Here is a 19,792-nt window from a genome sequence, read left to right as displayed (position 1 = left end):
ACACTTTGCACACAGGAAGTTCTCTGGAAAAAAAGAGGGATAAATATTCAACAACTCAGTTCCAAGTTTCTCATGGATGGAATGTATTGTTTTAATTTTGTGTAGAGCATTAACCATATAAGAACCAGTTAACACATTAGAACAAGCTCATCGATATAAACCTAATGTTAAAAAATAATAAACTCTCAGGTTTAAAGAGCTGGAAATATTTAAAATGTAATCACTACATTAGCCAATGGTCCCATTTCATTAAAAAACAAAATATATTTGCTGTAATGAGTGGAAAATTATAAAATGCTAAATAGTACACTGAAAATGTTTCATTTGGCATATTTATTTATTTGATTAAATGGCTAATGTAAAATGTTATAGTGAATCGTTTAGTATATAAACAACTAATAACTGCTGCTGGAAGAATTACATAAAAGGTTAAACAAAATTCTCTCTTTTAAATAATTAGATGCCTTTTAAACACTGTTAGTGTAGAAACACTGTAAATTCTTTTGTAATTGTAAATTTTAAAAATATATTACTAGAATAAATAAATAAAAAAGGAAACTAATGTTATTCAGTTGTTCAAACCTAAAAACACATTTTTGTAATCACAAAAAAAACCAATAAAGATTTAATTTTAATTTAATCACATTTTAAAAAGGGTGAATTTAAAAAGACCATATTTAAAAATATAGTAGGTTAACCTTTAATAAAAAATTACAACAAATGATTGGATTAGTTACATGCAATAAATTGCTAAGATTTTTAATAAAAGCCAATATTTATACAATTTAAACATTTCTATTTTGGGTTTTGTTTTTTTAAATAAGAAACTAAAAAAGTTCACATTTGACAAACTCACCTGAGGCAAGATGGCGGCGTGTCTCCAGCTGGGCAGCAAAGCCATTAAAGCCATAGATATCTATACACTAAATGCCGCATTGGGGTCCTAAAATGCGTCAAAACCGCCGCCATCTTTGTACGGTGCTCCTTTACCTCAAATGCCTGGACGATGCCGGACTTTTGTGCTGCATTTGGTTGTTCAAATGAAATAAATCCAAAAACCAGACAGTAAGGGATTACACTTCACAAGTGAGAATGTGTTTTATGATGTTGAATGTTAGGAAATTATATTTCTTGTTCCGTTGGTTTGTTTCAGTCCTTGGTTAACTACCACAGCTAATCCATGCTAGTTACTCATTAGTTTTTGACAGTTATGAAAACAGACAATGTTTGTAGATTCCGAAGCTCTTAATAAGGACATTAAAAATTGACCCATACTTTTTTGCTTAAAGGTGAAGACCCAACTTTATGTATATTCTGTAAGATTCCCTTATCTGTCAAACATATTTTACTAGATTGTCCTGGACTTAACACAAGCAGAATGCTCTTTTATACAGTTACTTCACTTAAAGACATATTTAATGACATTATGCCTGAAAAGGTTTTGGATTTTTTTTATTGTATGTTAATTTAAAAATTGTATAATATGACTTGCTGTTTATATTTGTTTTGTTTTTATTGCATGTATATGATATTTGTGTTTTTGTAATTGAATTTTTGCCATGAAAATAGCTTTTGATTGCTGACATGGTATTAAAAAAAATAATCTGAATCTGAATCTGTTTGTAGATTCCCAAGTGATAAACAGAGACGAGTTGCAGTTGCAGCACTAAACACTTTTTTAATGGTTAACTCAGCTGACAGTCCTGGAAAGATGTCACCAGTTAGGTTGGCAGTTCAGACTCAAAGTCAAACTTTGTGGGGTTTTTTTTTTGGTTTATGTGACTTTAGTACATACTTAGTTAATGTGGCAAAAGTATGCGGGAAAAGAATAAATAAAAGATTGAACAGTCTTTGGCACCTCAACTAACTTTCACATTATCTCAAATTTGTGATTTGCTTCCACCTGCAAATTGCTTTATGTATCATATTTAATAAACCAATACAATTTAAATGTTTAAATTATATTGTGAAAAAGTAGATTATGTTAATATCAAAACCTTAAATTTTCGCTGGACTTAATGATAAATACATGTCAGACCTTTGGAACGAACCAAAAAAAACTAGAAATCGCATTCATGACGATTTATGGTGATTTTATTTCTTTGCCTACATTGACGCTAATGCATTAAGAGGAGGGGGTCCCCCGTACCAAGATGGCGGCTCAGTTGACGCATTCGCTCCAATGTACTGCCGTATACAAGGCGACATCTAGTGTATGCATCTATGCATTAAAGCGATTATTCTTCGCTTTTATATGCTTTTTTTCTTCTTCTACCTCGCTGAATTGTATATTACTGCCACCTACTGACCAGGTGCTGTAATAACGCTTCTATTTTGTACAAATATTTTAGTCAACCAAGATAATCAATATAAACCTATTTAACTAATTATATATACACACACATTTTAGCAAATGCTTGTTTTTATTTTAAATGATGTTGTCCTAATAGAATGTACTATAATTAAATGTAAAAAAAAAAATTAAAATGGTACAAAGTACTAATTTTAAAGGCACTGTAATGCATAATAAAATGTGCATGTACTAAACCAGTGTTACTCATTGCGCGGCTCGCCAAGCTTTAATATGCGGCTCGCATGGCAGTAAATAATACGATGATATGATCATGTGGTTAATATTTATTTTTCATTTAAATAACATTAAAAACAATCAGGGAAGCATAGAAAAACGAATGTGCTATTACAAATAATAATATATATTTATATATTATTTGACTCGTCACAGACTCACTGCGTTCTGCGCAATAGCCAGTTTTTGGCGGCCTGCCAGAAGCTAGTTTGTGTTTCATGCTAGTTAACAACTTGTGTTTACTGTACACACGGACTAAAAAATGGATCGATTTCTTATCAAACAATCCCGCGCACAAAATGAATAGCAACAAAGCAATGTGACAGTGACAAAAGAGGTAACTGATGGGGAGCATGCATCATCCGCAACTCGAGTAATTATTGTATTGCAATATCGTACATTGTATTTAAGCAGATAAGCTATTTAAGACTAAATAACTTGGCATACTTTGCGGTGAAAGTGGCTCTCCTATTGACTTTGTCCTATCAGTGTGGCTCACATGAAAAAAATAGTAAAGACCACTGTACTAAACAATAGAGTGCAATGTGCATTGTAAATTGGTCAGAGGTGGTAGATTGGGTAGCCAGTTGCCCCATATGGGTCAATGTTCAGTCATCACTAGAAATCCACTTGCAAATTAGCACATAGAACAGCAAATTTCAGCTTGATCGGACATGACATTCTGAAAACTTGACCCTGCCTCCATCCCGGATGACAATCTTTCAAGATTTGTGTGAATCTATCTACACCAAAAGGGTGTACAACCCAATTTAACATATCATCCACACTGAGCTCCCTGACCTGCAGGACATCTACAGCATGTGGTGTAGGGCCAGAGCCAGGAAGATTGTAAAAGATCTCAGCCATCCCAACAATGGACTCTTTTCTTTGTTGCGTTCAGGGAAACGCTTCCACGCCCTGAAAGCAAACACAGAGAGGATGAGGAGAAGCCCGCAGGCCATTAGGATCTTAAACCAGGAGACACCCAGGATCTAGCACTGGACCCCTCTCTCTCCATCCCCACTGACACTTTAATTCTGGACTGTCAGTGTTACTTTAACTCTGGACTTGCACAGCACAGTGCCACTTTATACACTATTTACACACCATACTGCACCTGGACACTTTAAGGACAATGTTTAAAAACCCTACACATTTATGTATATTTATGCATATGTATACACATTATTTCTCCTTTTATATTTTCATATTTTTTATATAGTTTATATTTTTTACACTTTTTATTCTAATACCAGACAGTTGCATAAAGCATTTCACTGCATGTCGTACCCTGTATGTATGTATGTATGTGACAAATTTGATTTGAATTTCTGAAAAGGATGGGACGTTTAAATTTAAAAAGAAAACAAAGACTTTCAAGATCACATGAGCCAATATTTTATTCACAATAGAACAGAAATGTTTAAACAGAAATTTTACACTTTTATCCACAAAATGAACTCATTGCAAATTTGATGCCTGCTACAGGTATTAATATTAGTTGGGTTGGGGGAATGTTTACCATGATGTAGCATCTCCTTTTCAAAACAATTTGAAGATGTCTAGGCATCAAGTTTATGGGCTTCTGGAGTTTTGGCATTGGTATTTTGTCTCATTCTTGCCTGAAGGTTTCCAGCTGCTGAAGAGTTTGCCATCATCTTTGACATTTTTTCACTTAATGATGCACCAAATGTTCTCTACAGGTGAAAGATCTGGACTGCTGGCAGGCCAATTCATCACCAGACTCTTCTACAATGAAGCCATGTGGCTGAAGTATGTGGTATTGCATTGTCCTGCTGAAATACACAGGGCCTTTCCTGAAATCGAGGTCATCCGGAAGGGAGCATATGTTGTTCTAAAACTTTATATACACCTTTCAGCATTCAAAGTGCCTTAAAAAAACATGCAAGCTGCCCATACAGTATGCACTTATGCACTCCATACCATCAGAGATGCTGGCTTTTGAACTAAACATTGAGAACATGCTGGAAGGTCGCCCTCCTCTTTAGACCGGAGTACACAGGGTCCATGATTTCCAACAAAAATGTTAAAATTGGACTCGACTGACCACAGAACACTTCCACTTTGAAACAGTCCATTTTAAATGAGCCTTGCCCACAGGACACGACGGTGCTTCTGAACCATATTCACATGTGGCTTCCTTTTTGCATCTTCAGCCGTGTCCCTTATGCACAGAGATTTCTCCAGTTTCTGAATCATTTGATGATGTTATGCACTGTAGGTGACGGAATTTACAAAGCCTTTGCAACTCGACATTGAGGAACATTGTTTTTAGAGTATTCCACAATCTTTTAACACACTCTTTCACAGAATGGAGATACTCTGTCCAACTTTACTTCTAAGAGACTCTGCTGCTCGAAGACATCCCTTTTATAGCTAATCATGTTACAAACCTGTTAACAATTAACTTAATTAGTCAGTAGATGTTCTCCAAGCTGAATCTTTTCAAAATGTCTTGCTTTTTCACCCATTTATTGCCACGTGCCAAATGAAATGAATTAATAGTGCATAAAATTGTAAAGTTTCTCAGTTTAGACATTTATGTTATCTATGTTCTATTGTGAATAAAATATTGGCTCATGTGATTTGAAAGTCTTTAAGGTTTCATTTAATTAAAAAATAATAATAATTTATAATACTCCATCCAGGGTGTATCCTGCCTTGATGCCCGATGACGCCTGAGACAGGCTCCCCGTGACCCAAGGTAGTTCGGATAAGCGGTAGAAAATGAATGAATGAATAATTTATAATAATAATAATATTAATATATAATAATATTATTGATACATTAATAATAATATATATTATTCTATATTATATATATAATATATAATAATAATAATTTAATAAAAATAAATAAATAAATACCACTTCACTTCCATAACATCTCACAGTGAGGATGACAGAAATGCCATTTCTTTTTTCTCTGCTCTTATTCTCTGCAATTTGACACAATTTCAATTTAATTTGCTGATTTCCTATGTTGTAGGTTTATGATTTCAATTCTTTATTTATTCTTTATTATTTATTTATTTATTTATTGATTGATTGATTGATTGATTGATTGATTGATTGCATTAACAAATGCACCAACATTTGTCATTGGAGCAGCACAGTTTAACAGTATGCAAAAAATATTAAATTTATTAGAAAAAAAATATTTAGCTATTTTTTGTTTTCTGTGAAAGGAGCTCGTGACATTGGGCCCCGCCCCAAATCTCGCCTCCTTTGAGCTCAAAATCATGGCGCGCGCGTGTCTCCAAGACAACACGATATAAACAAAGCTGTTCCTAGGAGAGTAAGAACCTGTGGTGTGATTCTCCTCTCAGGTAAAACCGACTTTCTCTAAACAAGAATAATCTTTGTGTTCTGGATTATTAATAGTTGCTCTACTTTGCAAGTTTTCCGTCATTTATAAGATCACGAAATAGAATGTGAATTTATGTATACTAAATGTACTTATACTGTGTGTGTGTGTCTGTGTGTGTGTTCTTCTAAATTGACTTTTTTCACCGTTTTCTTTACATCTTCAGTACTCACCTGAGAAAAACTGACACTTCAGAATGGTATGTCACTGTAACATTTGGATATGATTTTATTTTATTTTGTGTGTATTGGTCATGAGAATTCAGGAGAAAGACTATAATACAGTATGTTGTTGCTACTGAAACTGGGTGAGCAGATTAAGCCCCCATGGCATACTTTTATTAGACAATTTAATGACATGGACAACTAAATACCCTAACATTAAATTGCTCAATGTTTTTTACAGCCTACAGGAACCAAAAAATCAAAGTCCCATAGTGCCAAACCTGGGAAAAAGAGTGTCAAAAAGCGTCCATCTAAGAAAAGGTCAGCGAGTACTACATGCTCAAAGCCTGCGGTGGATATTCTGAGCCCAGCTGCCATAGAGAATGCCTACTACATCTCCCATAACGCTGTGGACTGTCTGGAGTTCAGAGGCTTTACCTGGCCTAAAGCCACTAAGAAAAAAGGAAAGGGACTAAAAAAAAAGAAGGGAAAAAAATAAAGGAGTCTGAATGTAATTTAAAAATCTAGATGAATCGGTAGATGATATTGTCAGGTACATCAATTTTGAACATATGCTGTATCTTTTTTAATGAACCCAAGCCATCTTTCATGTGTGTGTATGTGTGTGTGTGTGTGTGTGATGCTAATGCTAATTACTGTATTTCTAAAATGAATTTCTGCATAATTTCCAAATCCATTCACTGGCATCTTGAAATGTTGGTATTATTTAATATCCAGCATATCCTGTTTTTCACAGTGTTGTTTAATACAGTGACATTAATAGTTAATTTTTTCTTAACAGAGAGGGTACACCTAAGCAATACAGCAGAAAGTTGTCAAAATGATGAATATTCATGATTCTATAGCAAGTTAATAAAGTCTTCAGAGGTTTCCTGTTATCGTCAATTAACTATTTCTGCACAGGAACACACACTGATGCTTTAAAAACTGTGATTAAAGAGAACACAGAGAAGCAAATTTCTCTAACACTCTACAGCTGACCAACTTTCCCCAAATGTCAGTGGAAAACCTCAGCTCAAAAATGAAGCCTGTTCTTCAATAAGCACGGTCATGTCCTCTTTGCTCAGGCCTAGGTAGCATGGTGAAATGTAAACTGATTGTAGTAGCTTATATTGATGGTCATTAATTAGATAATTAACATTTGGCTAGTCAAGACAGAAGGTAGGCCTAAATTTCATATTTACGTCTAGGTACATAGCAGACAAAGAAATGAAAAACCTGTTTGTCACAATGGCCAATCTAAATACTTCACCATTAAGATAAAGACTTAATATTGTAAATACATGTATTGACAGACAATGTCATTTAGAAAATCACTTAATTTGTTCACCCTTTTGTGAGCAAATGTGAGCACCAATGCATCACTTTCATAAAATAACTTTTGTTAAAATACAGCTCACTCAACATATTAGCATCATTCTAAATCTGTTTAAACTGCATTCTGAGTTACTTCCTGTTGTAAAGTTGGTATTACAGTTACTGTGGCTTTCCTGTCAGTTCAGACATGAGATGCGTTTCTGCTCACAATGCTGGTTGAGTGGTTATTAAAGCAACTGTAGCCTTCATGTCTCCACTAAAATCTCTCAACAAGGTTATTTATGGACTTTTTCACACCATTCTGTGTAAACGTGTCATTTGTACATGAAAATAACAGGAAATTGGCAGTTTCTAAAACCAGCCTGTATGGCTCCAACCAACCATGTCACAAAGACACCAAGATCATATCTTACACTGAAGGGCAGAATTTATATTCCACAATATAAATTTAACAGAAGACATTAAAATGTTTGGCATGCTCTTTTATTAAAGAAAAAAAATCTAGAATTGATAAATTTGTGGTACACGAGGAATACAATTTGCAGTTAACAAATTGGCAACTTCATGTTGGTACTGGTATCTCATCACGTCATTATTTTCTCAATGTCCCATTGTTTGATTCTTGGGAAAATACAACGGAAAACTTTAAGCCATTTATGATACTCTTAGTCAACAAATGTGCTGCAATTCACAAAACAGTTAAATACAGTGTGTATTAGACAATTTTATTTAGTTTTTCCTTCAGTTAACGCTCCAGTAGATACATGGAGAAAATATGGTTTAAAAAAAAAAAAAATCCTGCTAAATAAGTGTTATTACATTGAAAATAAAATGACCATATAACAGCACAAAAAAAAATAAAAGAATTTAAAATATATTACAAGCAAACCAGACAATTTGGTTATGATAAAACTCAGGGGTATGAAGAGCGTTCTCTGGTGATATTTTCACCTGGATATGCAATTGCATTAGAAACTATTTAATATATTAAACAAATGTTGAATCACTGTGCAGTGGCATTGAACACATCAGTTAAAGGCCACACAGGTAGCATGCAAGCTTCTCTACACAATATCTCGCGTTCTTCTGACACCACAGCACAGCAACATGCTGAAGATCATGCCAAAGATCTGTCAATGAGAAAGCTAATTAGATCCAAGAAAACATCACATACATGTTAATCTTATTCATCTAAATATACCCATCAGTTTCTATGCAATACTTTACTCACCATGATCACACCAATGCCAATGCCCACACCTCCAATAATGTGCATCTTGGAATTAAACAGGTCATCTATTGCAGCTGGGCAGCTCTAAAACAATTGGTAGAAGGAAACCATGTTATCAAACACCTGAAAAGATTTATAGTGTTGGTCATTATACAAAAGATTGATTGTTACCGTTGTGATTAAGGTCGACAAACCCTGCTGCTTTGGACAGGTATCTGAGGCACCATCAAATATCGTTCCAGTTGGACCACAGCATTGAAGCTGAATCAAAGAGAAGAAACAGTACTCATCCAGGGTGAACTAAATGGCCAGAGCTTTCAGGAAATAAAAGTACATAAAATGAAACCAACTTACAGCATACTGAATGGCTTTCAAAGCTTCTTTCAGTGTTTGCTGCTTTGTCAGTAGGTAGTTATTATAGGTCTGAGAGTAGAATTGCTTCATCTCATCTACAATCTGAGAAAAGGAAAGATTGAATGTTATAAATGTCTGGAAAAAGGAAAGACTTTAGTTTAGATATCACAAACCTTGGTTTTGTTGGACAGCCCCCAAATGCCTGCAGCCACTTCTGCTGCAAAGATGATGAGCAGGAAAATAAAGAACTAGAAGTGGAGAGAAAATGCACAAGAGAATATAATTCCTACATGTTCTGTTACAGAGAATGATGTTGCATCAACGTCCCAAGCACAACAAATACCGTTGTGCATGTTTTATTTAAAATATTTGCCTTTAAATGTCTTGATTCATTCCTTACTATACATAGTATAGTAAATTATGTTAGAAATGGCATGAAAAACATTGAGATATACAGAATCCAATCCATTCTTCAGGATGCTCTAGCACTCACCAATCCCAGCATGCACTGTGATTCTCTGATGGCTCCACAGCACCCAAGAAACCCGACCACCATCATGAGGGCTCCAGCCACAATGAGGATGTAAACACCTAAGCAGCATAGATTGGTCAGTATGTGGGGAATCTAAATATTTTCAAATGAAATCATGTATCGTGTCTAAAAAGAATTAAATATATACTAATCAGTCAATATTAAAATTTAAGCACAATTTCTGATTTGTCAAATAACACTGATTGGCATTGTCCATAATCCATGCCATATTCTAAGCTATTCTTTCAGCACAGCTTGGGCGTATTCAGTATGCAGGGAGTGCAAACAAAACATTTTTGCTGAAGTCTGACTAACACCACCCACTTCACATTGTTGTAGATACCCAATCAAAAAGATATTTGTCATTGCAAGACAGCTTCTTGCTGTACTGTGGTCATGTTATGGAGGTTTTAAACTAATGGGGTAAGAATTTAAACAATGTTGCATCTCTAATCAGTTGGAAAATACCAGAAAAGATAGAGGGAAAAAATATAATGCATCTTTTACCCTCTCTCATGCAAAACAACTACTGCCCCAAGTCAGGAGTGTTCTCTACTAACCAAACATCTAGCAAAATGCACATTTTTCGTCCGATTGGATTCAATGCAAATTTAGTTTCACTTCAAAAACACAGCAACATCAAATTCTTAGGAAAAAAAAAGGCATTTGTTTACAAATATATTTTGGTAATACATTTTTGTTAAAAAAAATAAATAAATAAATAAATGTTTGGAAATCTAAGATAGTTTTGTACCAACTTTTTAATAGAGAAGCTATTAAACGAACACCCCTATGACAATATTTGTATTTAAAACATTTGGAGCCTAAGGCTTTTGCACAGTACTGTATATAAACAATATTTCGCAGATCGCATGACCACATTCAAATGACTCAACATTTTTTGGGTGTGGCCTGTTTCCATGACGACCCAAACAGGGCTGCAGTGGGGGTTGGGTGGGACACTGAATCCTGATATCAGATTGGTGTTGCACTGTCTCTGAAAGCTAAAAACAAAATCTTAAATGAGGACAAGTGGTTTACCAATGAGGAATGTGGAAGGGGAGTTTTCCACTTCAAACAGGCTCACTGTTGCCTTGTCAAAACGCAGCCAGAGTCCAATAGCCAGGACTCCTGTACCTGCAAGCTGATTAAAGCACAAAACAAACATGTAAATCAAATGTGTTTGCATTTCTACACAGCAGCATGAAAGCAGAAGTCTCTGGTACAGACTAGCACATGATACTGTACCAGATAAGTATTTGCTGAAAAACACCTCAGAGGTTAGGCATGAACTCAAAGGAATCAAGACCAACCGGCCAAACGCAATACATCCTCAACTACCTCAGGGTTAAGTACAAGGTTCAACTTCATTTAATTCTCATGACATCACAACTCCAAAACCTACACTGACTCACACGGTTAAACCTCCCATTATCTATTTTACGCAAGAGGCAGACAACACTTCACACAACATAAACGGATGTTTAACAGGAGACAATCTTGGTTACTCGTCAGCTATAAATTCCACAAGCCAGGTGTACAAGCGGTTAGGAATGGGAGTGATACTGTATGACTCATTGAGTGGTCAGGCATGTTTAGTAAAAAACAAACATGTTAAACCACAATAAAGTAAAACAGTCAATCATTATGACAGTTGACAAGCCACACTTGTGTTGAACCTGCATGAAGCCCTGGTGTAGACAGATTCACTCCTGAACAGCACTCCTAAAAACAGTCCAGTTTGAAATCCCAGAATTATTTACAGATTAGTTTTACAGGGAATCTAATCCATTATAACCAATACAGAAACCTTTATGCCTTGTTTGCTTACTTGAGTGTTTCTGATTAGAGTACTTGTGTGTAGCACAATCATCAATCCCTGTTGAGCAAATACTCAAGCACAATAGCCTAGACTTGTAGAACAGGTTTTCATTGACCAAGCTAGTCCCAGGTTTAGCATTAACTTTCTGCTGAGTATCTCCTTCAAGTCAGATCCCCTGAAACAAGTCACATCTAATTGTTAGATAGATATTTATGATGAAAGTGTGACACAAATATCCGTGTGAATTAGCACCAAAAGAACCAAAAAGTCTCAGATCCTAAACCCTGCTTGGAACCCAGCATTGTTAAAGTAAAAAATTAACTTGCTAGACATGACTTTCCCAACTGATAGTTTAATAAAATCCAGTGCACAACATCCCTCAAAAAGCATTTACATTCGTTCAACAATGTTGTTAGAATAAACAGAGAACAAAGCAAACAAATTTCCAGGAAATAGTCTCCCACAGAAGTGACACTTCCACAACACCATTACTTCAAAACACAGCTATTCCAACCATTTCAGAAGGTTGAACCTAATCCTAGGGAATTATTAGTCAAGTTAACAAATGGGTAAAGCATATGCTTATTTAACCAACTCTAATATGTTCATATACATTACTAGTTACAGGAAACTACAAACATTTTCCAGCACAAAAAGTAAATACATACCCAAAACAGGAAGTTGAAGCCAAACATCAAGTATTTGATGCAACTGATACCACCACCTGTTCCCATAGTTAAACCTCAGGTGTTCCAAGAGAAGAGAATCAACCAAACTTTAAAACCTTTATAAACCAGGTGCAAAGCAGTTCAGTGAACGTGTGTCTCCTTTTAAGAGAGTCTGAACTAGGAAAAAAAAAAGGAAAAAAGCCAGCTTGCCCTCATTTGAATGGCTGAAAGCAAAGTAGGAGGGACTAGGTGTGGTTCATGACTGGAATCAGGAAATGAGGTGAGTGAAATGTTCAAGGAAGTGCAAGTCTCTAATATGACAGGTGTCTCTAATATAACTAGATTCTCCATACAGACAAACTCAGTAGTACGATTCATTTTTGATCTTTGATTTAAAGGCTATGCATTTGTCTCTAAAGGCATCTGATCTGTAGAATTTTATTTCAGTAATCTGAATTTCTTTGTGCATTTAAACCAAGTGTTTGGTATTTACAAAGAAGACATTTAATTGAGCCAGGAGAAAAAGAAATAGTTAGTTAATTAGCTTAATCATAAATAAATGTTTAATAGTTCATTAAAATAATAACACAAATCAAAATGCTATACATTTGTTCAACTAGTGTATAAAAATAACAAGGCCAAACTCTCATAACATTCATCACTGAAGAGAATACACAATAAATCTAACCCAGTACTGCCAATACTACACAATCATGCTATGTATTTTGCACTAATCAGCATACGTTGAAATAAAAACACAGCACATGCTATGTTACAAATATACGGTCATGTGAGTAGCATCCAGCAGCTTTTTTTTTTAATTAAAAGGGTGAATTTGCTAAATTTTTAGAAGCTTTTTTAGAAGTCGTCTTTATTTTGTCACCTGTACACAGCGTAGTGAAATTTCTTTAAAATAAATTCAATTAAAATTAAAATTAGAGATCTAGTGATCAGTTTGGAAAGAGAATTGGGAAATTCTTTTTTGGGAAATTTCTGTGTCCTAAAGCACAAACTGCAAACATTATGATCCCTTGCTGATATATTTATATAAAAATATAAATTTAATAAACATTTAATAATTACCAACGGTAGTAGTGTTATTGAGTGACTCTACATTTCAAAAACACACACCTTTTACTTTATACACACAGCAAAATATTCCATTAATTGACCAGATCACCTAAGTTTGAAAATAAAATAATAAGATTTAAAAATACTTAAAAATACAACATCATTTTGGACTAAAATTCAACTAACATAATGTTGTGGACAGAGATTGTGACATCGTAGAAACTGCCAGACCAGGAAAAAAATTTACATCAGTATTTTTATTTATTTATTTTATTTTTCATTAAACTCTTATGCAAAATGGAGCTGACTAATTTGTCTCTGTTATTTCAGAAAATAAATTTCTCAAAAGCAATGAAAAATAACATTTTTATAGGGGCTGGAGAGAGCGGGGTTAAAAAACATACCTTTAGTATAATGCATAAATAAGAAGAAACAGCACTGATCTCAGTGCAAGTACAATATGACAATTTTAACAACTGAGAACCTGAATGGCAAAATCCTGCAGTCCTTCAGTAATGTGTTACACAGGTGCTTTGACAGAATGTCTTGTGTGGACATTTTTAAAGTATTCAAATGTGTGTTGTAATTGCACCAGAGGAGTAAGCAGCATGACAAAGGCCATATCAGTTGCCTCTCATGACATGTAAGGCATTCTTGAAAGTCAGGAATTTGAGTCTAAGCTATAAATTAAAAGTGACATGATCAGGCATTGATCTTGATAGGCCTTGAAATAAATTGACAAACAAACCAGTAAACACATCTTTAAAAATAGAATTTTCTATATTTGGCTTCTTTTTACCTGCAATCAGTATACATTATTCAACATTTAATTCCAGTCCACTAATCTGACTAATCTGATCTGGTTGTCTCACATTTCAAAAGTACTTGTATTTATTATAACTGCACTGGGGAAGTTTTGATGTGTGTATCACTGCATTTGTCTGTGTTGTTCTGTGCTCACCCTGAGTGCGTGTGCCTACAGCAGAATCACAGATGATCTGGTATAACTGCACTCATTCAATTATGGGTTATTTTGCTGCTTTTATTTTTATTTTTCTTCTGTAAATATAGCTTTTAATATTTTTATAATAGAACGGCAAGAGAAATATTCAGAAAATGCACAATACTCAAACACCTAAAAACTGGATGAAAGACTTGAGGAATTTCAGGTTGTCTGTTTAAAAAAATGCAATTATGAACATCTTGTAACATCTGTGCTGTACCATTTTCTGTTGTGTAGACTAATCTGACATTTGCAATATGCAACCAATACACAATATGCAACCAATACACAATCAGGGAGCTGCATTTCAAACCACATTATCTCCAACAAATAAGATCCCATGTTAGCAGTAAAACCACTGGTGTTCAGAAATGGATAGACACTTCATCATCAGTCTACAGAGCATTGTTTATGATCCTTTGACCTGATCCCCAGTGTTGTGGGCTAACAGTGCGAGATCAGAACATAACACAAAGCTTCTGCTGTCATCTAGCATGAAAATGCTAGCTACATAAAATGCAAGGCCTTTTGTAAGGTTTCTTTTTGTTATTATGTTGGTGGCTCTGTGTGAAACAATACCAAAAGTTTGGGGGATGGTCTTTGGCTTTGGTCATGCTTGAATCTCCAGTACTGCCACATGCTAAACATGCTCTGTGAGTGGGGAGGCCAATATAGTGTGCTGAACTCAATGTCATGTTCATGGAGCCAGTTTGAGACAACATGCTTTGTGAAATAGTGCTTTATCCTGTTGAAATCAGTTGCAATATTAGTAAATTGTGCACATAATGGGATACATGTCATGAGCAACAATAGACAGATAGTCTGTGGCACTCAAACAATGTCTGATTGGAATTAAGGGGCTAAATATTTGCTTAGAAACATTTCCCACACCAAGACACCATCACCGTCTGCTTGAACTGCTGACACGAGGAAGAATGGATCCATTACTTCATTCATTGACATGATTTTTGCTGTGAGGTGCAGATGATTGACTTGGAATTTCAACATTCATCAGACCGGGTGACATTTTTATTAAACTATCCATTGTTCTAAATGAAAATCAACTTGTGAATAAGTTTGAGCTCATTGCACTCACAATGGCAGTATTTTGCAGCCAGTGCTGACTTAGATACCTTATAGTGGTTACATATTGTCATGTGGTGCTGTAGAAACCTGATGGACAAGTTACCTCATTTTACTGCTGAGTACAAACAGAAACACAAGATCTTCAATATTTCATTACAGGAATGTGCCATTCCCAATGTGCCATTTCCAACACTGAATGCTAGTTTGTTATTCCACTAGGGGGAGAAAAGGAGCAAGCATCTTCATTTCACTAGCAAGCTGACAACGACATGCTGTAATCATATCTTGTCACTAGTGCTTTCACAGAACTTGTCGTCTACTAAACTGAATTGTTGTGTCCAGCCCACCTACATAGAATATCTTTACCTTGTGCCAGGAATGAATACCTTGACCAGAAATGAATTTTGATTGTCCACTATAACAGGCTTAATGTCATGAATTTATTTTTAAATCTAAGTTTAATGTCCACCATAACCAGGTTCAGCTGAGGACTTAAACAACAACAACCAACAACAACAAAAAGACTATTTGTGCAGCTAGATTAATAGATCAACTTTAATGTTGTTGAAATCTTGCAAAATCTTCAAGCTTTATATGAGTGTTTGAGTTTAACACCCCTGCTCAAAACACTTTTAGAGTAAAACCCAAGTAGTCATCAGGTTCTACTCAAACCAGCCTGTCTAGAACCAGTAACCATGTCACAGCCAAAGGTATTTTTTGTGTGTGAAAATGAGCTGAATTGTATCTACATGATTTTATGCATTATGCTGCTATTTTAACATCATTTATATGTTTTAATACCTTAGAAAGCAAGCTATTTACTTAACCAATTTATCTCTCTATATAATAAAATACAGAGCTCATAGATCAGCTGCAATACATTTTTCATGTGTATTTCTAAACAGTACTTGTACAGAAAACAGGTCAGTGCTGATAATAGAGTACCAAAACATTGCACATGTCTCGGACACACCTAGATCATCTTTAATTAACGGTTGTATGTGAACACGAGAACACAAATGCACTTAAACATGAACAGGGCTGGGGAAATCCCTGAAAAGGTCTAGAAAACACCAATCCAGATCAAGCCAAACTTTAGTAATACAGTTAATTAAATGGTCACAGTTCATTTGCTATAATAAATCTAGAGCTGTTTATTAATCAGAATTGGCACACTAACATTTACAGATTATACTGAACAATCCCACATGTTTCTATTTGGATGAACTGTGATATAAAGCTTGTGATATACTGTAAAGCTTGATTGACCATATTATGCTTATCACATAATTAAGTTAAACAAAAGGAAGTATTGTTGTAACTCACCCAAATAACAAAATTAAAGGCGAATAAGAGATATTTGACTGCTTGCTCTCCACTTGTTAATGCTGCCATGATGCCAGATGATGAACTCCACCAAAAAGTCACAACCTTGTAGTAAAGTGATCACGTATGGTCTTCTTGACAATGAAACGATTACTGTATATTCAAAAGAAATGTGCAGAGAGAAAGTTTTTCTGTGTTGATGATTTTGAGATGGTCAGTGCTGTTCCTCTTGTGGGGTTGTGAGAGATGTGTGTTTATGGAGTGAAAGAGGGAGCGAGTGAGACAGAGATTGGGTGGGTGGGAATGAGTAATGTTACATAGACAAAAGAAGCACAGAGGAGCAGAAGAATTGGACATGGGGACAAACCGCATACTCCTTAATAACACTACCAACTAACTAGAGTTTGCAAACACTGCATTATGGAAGCACGCAGTTAGGGGTTTAGAATAAGATCCAGCCAGCTAATTGGTGAAAATATCTATTACTGATTCAACTGACCTTTATTTATATAGTGCGATAAATAATGGACATTATTACAATGCAGTTTAACAGTTTTAGAAGGAGGATTTAAATGAGGAACAAACCTACAGAGTAACCAGATTCCAAAGATTATGATTGCATTAAAGTACCCTTTTGTAGCTGTAGATTAATTAAAAACACAGATTTTCTTATAGGCCAAAATATGAATGTTGTTCAATTAATATTGAAAAATAAGATGGAAAATCAGAATGATATCTATTTGACATTTCTTATCCTCTTAACAGCTTTTCGATACTTTAGCTGATAATATGCCCAAATGAAATGTTCAAACTTCAAAGGAATACATGTAAAACCTTTCCTACTTTGAAAGTCAAGTTTTTCTATTCTGCATGCACAGGATAGAAGGAGATAATCTGGGTTGAGTGCAGGCACGGAGTCAGGCATAACACAGTGCTGCTAGAACAGCTGAATTTTGTCTTACTGTTACTCAATGACCCAAAGATTGCTCATTGATTGTCCAAGTATTTAAACTCCCAAACTTCCGATCACAAACACATCCTTAAACGCTGACCCATCATTAGCTGATGTTGTGACATCTTTTTTGATTCCATTTTCTATTTTTAGAGTGGTTTATAGGACACAATGGCATCATATATAGATTATTGGATACAAACAGAGGTCTAGTGCTGTGACACATAAACCAAAAAGTACACTAAAATTGCAATATCCCTGAGTAACCATAAATGTATTAAATAAATAAATGTAATGGTTACTATGCAGTTGCCTTACCCATCTTTACTTAACACTATATATGGACTGTGACAGATCATCCTCCTTCTCATCAATAATGTTTATGGCTTTGTCTGCTAGTATCGGGCTGGTACAGACAGAAGGACAGTGGGGATGACAGTTGTGCCTTGGCAAAGGACTGTTTTGTACAGAATAATAGAGACCATTGTCACAGACAAGGCGCCACTCTCTCTCACCCACTCACCAATCCCTAAATCCGTCAGTGCTGCATGTCATTCTTCACAACCAGAACACAATAGATGTCAGATAGAAATCAGTAGAATGTTCCAGTAAGGAATTACTATCAATTAAAGCATTATCATATATAAATGTTTTCTTTTTGGCATAAGCTCTGCTCTAGAATTACTTACAAAAATACAATTCAAGTTAAAATACAATTCAAGCATGTAGCTGTCCATTTAATGCCTTAAAGAAGAAGTTTTGAGAATCTGCACTCACAATGCTATTATGTTACATTATAATTGCATTATAAATGAGCTCCATACCCATATTGAATTTACCATACATCAGTGTTATGTTATTTTCTGTAAACCTAATGTGGAAAAGTTCAATGTGTTAAATACTCATGCAAGTCAACAAACAAATACAATAGAATATATTGTATAATGAAATACTTATCACGTTGAAATTTAGAGAATAACCAAGTAAATGTAGCTATCTTATACGCTATGTATACAACACATAAAGCACCATCAAATAACTGGATAACCTTTTTTTTTATTTTAAAATAAAAGTGAGAGGATGGATTTCCAATTTGTATACCTGTCCTAATTTTGATACACTGTCTATTTAATTTTTATCATAAACATTTTTAAAAAACTTGGACAATTCAAATTAATCCCTGGTCAAGGTTTTAACCAGATTTTAGCATTCTATTTCCTCTTAAGACCAGTCATTATGCAGGTATATTTCCTTCTTTTTAAATGTAAACTGACATAAAATCTTTCTGTAATTTCAGAAATAACAGCTTTTTAATGTAATTTTATAAAAGAGACCAGTGAGTATTTGTCCTGATGATGGTAGGATAAGGGATCAGTTTATGGCTGAAATATTTTTAGGTGCCTCCTTACATGGTACAAATTGTCCATAGGAGGACTTAAAATTTACATTTGTAAACATGTATGAACTGCCAAAAATGATGGGGGCCATATGATGTTGGGCATTTTACGTGGTTAAGATGACCACTCAGAAATGAGCTCCTCTTTCCACAGTGTTTCTCTGATGAGCCTTGCCACAGCTCCAGACGGTTCATCAGTGAGGGCTCTTTCATCTTTGTTCAGAACCAATGTCTGCTCTTCCTATGGCTACAGTTAGTGCTTCAATGGCTTGGCGATGACTCTGCTCCAAATCATCCAGGAGCCTAGTTGTACACGTGGGAAAGTGTGACGACATCTGACGCTATATTCATCATGATTGCTCTGTGTTCTTTGGCATAAAACTCTATTCCTTACATCTTTGTTGTCCTCCAGAGATTCTAGGAAAGCAGGAGTGATATCTTTTGACATTCTTTGCTGTTCCTGTAATTGCAGAACATAAGGTTCATTTTAGCAGATGTGCCACCTTTAAATTTGACTTCTAAAAGGACAGGAAATGAATGAACACATAAAAAGAATAATAAAATACCACATAATCAGTATTTATTTAACTGTATTCAAACATATCAAATAATTTGCCTATATAATTTTTTTGCTTATATAAAATATATAAAATATATAACTTATATTTTATAAATATATAAGTTAAATCTATATGTTAATTATGAAATGGAAAATGAAGACAAATTGACATAAAAATTAAATAGACCACCAAAGTAATAAAAGACATTGATAAAAGAGAATGTGGTTTATTTTTTTATTGCTTTATCTAATTTTCTGTTGGTGTTCACCAATTAAAATGTAAGATTGCTTGCCTTGCATTGTGTTTCCGTAACC

The 19,792-nt window shown here is 34.8% G+C and overlaps 2 protein-coding genes across 2 annotated transcripts; one reads left to right on the top strand and one right to left on the bottom strand.

Annotated features, from left to right (window-relative positions):
• Window positions 1-2,846: 2,846 nt before the first annotated feature.
• Window positions 2,847-6,784, top strand: LOC132859253 (small lysine-rich protein 1). Its single transcript, XM_060889922.1, has 5 exons — window positions 2,847-2,924; window positions 5,257-5,312; window positions 5,797-5,937; window positions 6,142-6,174; window positions 6,381-6,784. The coding sequence occupies exons 4-5, from the start codon at window positions 6,172-6,174 to the stop codon at window positions 6,636-6,638; spliced, it is 261 nt and encodes an 86-aa protein (XP_060745905.1). The 5' UTR covers window positions 2,847-2,924; window positions 5,257-5,312; window positions 5,797-5,937; window positions 6,142-6,171; the 3' UTR covers window positions 6,639-6,784.
• A 1,160-nt stretch (window positions 6,785-7,944) lies between these two features.
• cd9b (CD9 molecule b) lies at window positions 7,945-12,263 on the bottom strand. Its single transcript, XM_060889990.1, has 8 exons — window positions 12,085-12,263; window positions 10,636-10,738; window positions 9,556-9,653; window positions 9,236-9,310; window positions 9,063-9,164; window positions 8,880-8,969; window positions 8,709-8,792; window positions 7,945-8,607 (listed from the first exon to the last, which is right to left on the bottom strand). Exons 1-8 carry the CDS (start codon window positions 12,148-12,150, stop codon window positions 8,542-8,544), a joined length of 684 nt encoding a protein of 227 aa, XP_060745973.1. The 5' UTR covers window positions 12,151-12,263; the 3' UTR covers window positions 7,945-8,541.
• Between the last annotated feature and the right edge of the window lie 7,529 nt (window positions 12,264-19,792).

This window comes from Tachysurus vachellii, chromosome 16 (genome assembly GCF_030014155.1).
Source record: "Tachysurus vachellii isolate PV-2020 chromosome 16, HZAU_Pvac_v1, whole genome shotgun sequence".
In the NCBI taxonomy this organism is placed as follows: Eukaryota; Metazoa; Chordata; class Actinopteri; order Siluriformes; family Bagridae; genus Tachysurus; species Tachysurus vachellii.
Note: the sequence above shows the minus strand (reverse complement) of the source record. Positions and strands in the feature narration are given on the sequence as shown.